Genomic DNA, 3,255 nt, shown 5'->3' on the forward strand with positions numbered 1-3,255 from the left:
CTTCAAAGGCTTTTTTTATTGTTCAAAGGATAAGATTAACGCTTCTTCTGTGAGTAGTCCTTTATGATCCTTCCTGGCCCCAACCAGGTGTTTCTGCTTCCTGGATGCTCCAGCTCTTTGTACTTCTAGGTTTTCCTTCATTTTTTCTCTCTCTAATAACTAGGTGCTAGAAAATGTCCTGCTGTCCATCAGACCTCTCCTCTCCTCTCCTCTCCTCTCTTCCCCTCCCCTCTCCTCTCCTCTCCTCTCCTCTCCTCCCCTCCCCTCTCCTCCCCTCCCCTCTCCTTCCTTCCTCTCTATTCTACATCCTGCAGGCTGAGCTTTTGTGGACAACAACATCACCCTCTCTTGCTTACCTACTTTCTGTGGGTCCACATTTGCTAATGAGCAGGAAATTAGAGACAGAGGAGGGATCTGGTCCACACAGCTGCCTCTCTTCCAGACTCTGGGAGCTCACAGCTCCTGCTGGCTTTGCCCTATGGCAGGCTCTTTTTGTCTGGGTTCTGGAAACCATTCATGCCTATGGATGGCCAAGGCAGCATTTTGTTTCTAGCTCCTGAGTACCTCATGGGAAACGGCCCTCAAATGACACTTTGATTACTCTTCTTGAATGTTCCATCTTTTTCCATCTGGGACCCTGTCTGATGTACTTCAAGTCTGAGCCTAGCCTTTCCTACTCTGTCCAGTCTTCCCTGGGCTGTGTCCACCAGGGCCCTTGGGAAGATGTCCACTGTCAACCCCACGGCTAGCTCTCCACCTGAACTGTGGCTCCGTGTGTCCACTTCTCTTGGTTGTAGGAACTTGCCTTTGTAGCTTAGACCCTCACATCTTGAGAGGGAGCTGACACTTCGGAGATACCTAGTAGAAGTTTGATTGATGGTTAAATTCAGAGAAAAGGTTCTGGAGAGGACCATGAGAGATGATAATCAGTGTGTGTGTGTGTGTGTGTGTGTGCGTGTGCCAGTACTAGGGCTTGAATTCAAGGTTTGGGCACTGTCACTTAGCTTTTTGGCTCAAGTCTGGCACTGGCTTTGTGCTGGTTATTTGGAGATAAGGGTCTCCAGGACTTCCCTTCTCAGATGGCTTTGAACTTGGATCCTCAGATCTCAGCCTCTTGAGTAGCTGGGATTACAGGTATGAGCCACAGGCATTGGTGCTAGTCTGGAACTCACCTTCCAAGTGCTGGGATTACAAGCATGTACCACCACACCCAGCTTGGACTAGAAAAAATCCAAATAAAGGAACTATTCACTCATTATCTGCGTGATTAGAAAGCCTGTGGGGCCTGCCAAGGATTTTGTCGAGAGCAGGGACAACAAACTTCTGGAAGATAGAGTCGTCCTTTGATTGTGCTTTGTTGAGTCGGCTTGTTCTGTGAAATGGATGGTGACATTCCTTCCCTTCCTCCACACCTGCTCTACCCTCCCTTTGTACCCTGCTGAGGCTGAGGCCGTCTTGATGGCATGTAGCTCATGTTTCTGCTGCACGATTTCTATTTAAGCTAACTTTTTCCTCCTTTTGAAGCAACCAGGATTTCCAGAAGGTTCCAGACATATAAGATTTTCTTTTTAAAAAATTTTTCTTGGAGGGGTGCTGGTCCTGGGGCTTGAATTCAGGGCCTGGTTGCTGTCCCTAAGTTTGTGTTTTTTTTTCCTCAAGGCTAGTGCTCTACTTCTTGAGCCACAGCTCTACTTCCAGCCTTTTGGTGGTTAATTGGAAATAAGAATCTCATGGGCTTTCCTGCCCATACTGGCTTTGAGACAAGATCTTCAGATCTCAGCCTGTTGAGTTGCTAGGATTATAGTCATGAGCCGCCCTGCCAGCTCAGACATATAAAATAATGTGGGGAAAGCAAATATCTTTTGGAGCTGAACTTGCTCTACTTCTTTGAATCTGTTTCTTACTAGTTGTGTGGCTTTGGGCAAATGACATAACTACTTTCTGCCCCAGTTTCTCTAAGTGTGAAACAAAGACAATAGTGCCTACAGCAGATGTGGTATTAGAGATGTAATTGTCGTCTTCTTCTTCTTCTTCTTCTTCTTCTTCTTCTTCTTCTTCTTCTTCTTCTTCTTCTTCTTCTTCTTCTTCTTCTTCATTTGTGTCTATCAAAGCTTACTCCAAGGCATCACAGCTAATTCTTTCCTTGCTCCACACCAGCAGCTTCCTATGACATATACTTCTCCTCGAAACATTGTTAGTAAATAGCCATCTCTCAACATACTTGTAGAAATGGGTAGACTTGAAAGGATTCTCAGGGAGGACAGGTGACCAGAGTGAGGGCCTAGACTTGGGGACCTCTCACTGCCCTCAGGCCGTGGAACTGCTTTCCTGGAGTCAGGGACTCCCTTCCATAGAACCAAGGGCTGAGATTGCAGCTGAGGTTGGGAGACCTTGGGGGCTGTCTAGACACGAGGGGTTGACAGATCAGAAAAGAGGATCCACGGCACAAATGCTTAGGGAGTGGAACAAAGAATGGAAAAATGGATTTATGGTAAAGGAGGAAACTCAGTCGAGTGGAGATTGCTGGGCAAAAAGCTGTGGGCTTGTGCGTAAGACCAGGGAGAAGGATGCAGGTAAGGGCGTAGAATGTTGGGGTTTCGGGTCTGAGAGACTGAGAGACAGTGGGGAGAGATGGAGTGGGGTCAGAACTACATTCTAAGCCTGAATTCCACACTCCAGGCGGCCCGAGCAGCAGGTGCATGGGGGCGTGGCCGAGTGGGCGTGGCCACACGAGGGCGTGGCGACAGGACGGGGCCCTAGGGAGGCGTGCGAAGTGGGCGTGGTCACCAGGGGGCGGAGCTGACGCTGAGCGGCGGGCGGGGTTCGGCTCCGCTCCTGCGAGAGCAGCTGGGGCCGAGGAGCCGGAGCCGGAGCGGGAGCCGGATCCCGGAGCCCGGGCTAGACTGGGAGCCGGAGCTGGGCCGCAGCTGGAGGAGGGGGCTCCAGAGACATGGGGTCCGCAGACTCCAAGCTGAACTTCCGGAAGGCAGTGATCCAGCTCACCACCAAGACGCAGGTTCGCCCTGTCTCCCCCCCCCCACTCCCCATCCACCTGCCGGGCTGGGGGCTGGGCAGGGCCGGGTGAGGTGCGGGGGCTGCGAACTTGCCTTGGCCAGAAGATGGGGCGATGGTTCGGTCTGGGGCAGGAGGGGGGTGACACGGAGGTGGGCGCGGAAGCGGGACCCCCTCCTCCTGTACCTCGGGCTCCATCCCCCCGCCCTGGCCGCCCCCCTCCCCGCCTCCTCTCCCGCCAGC

The 3,255-nt window shown here is 51.8% G+C and overlaps 1 protein-coding gene across 2 annotated transcripts in view; it reads left to right on the forward strand.

The window, feature by feature from the left end:
* The first annotated feature begins 2,820 nt into the window (after positions 1-2,820).
* Hid1 (HID1 domain containing) overlaps positions 2,821-3,255 on the forward strand; it is a 20,797-nt gene continuing 20,362 nt past the window's right edge. Inside the window, exon 1 of one of the 2 annotated variants that reach the window (XM_013008832.1) lies at positions 2,821-3,016. In XM_013008832.1, the coding sequence (XP_012864286.1) occupies positions 2,951-3,016 (66 nt within the window). In that variant the 5' untranslated portion in view covers positions 2,821-2,950. The remainder of the gene's footprint in view (positions 3,017-3,255) is intronic. The other variant, XM_013008831.1, reaches the window with a different exon arrangement.

Source organism: Dipodomys ordii, unplaced genomic scaffold, assembly GCF_000151885.1.
Source record: "Dipodomys ordii isolate 6190 unplaced genomic scaffold, Dord_2.0 Scaffold7, whole genome shotgun sequence".
NCBI classification, from domain to species: domain Eukaryota; kingdom Metazoa; phylum Chordata; class Mammalia; order Rodentia; family Heteromyidae; genus Dipodomys; species Dipodomys ordii.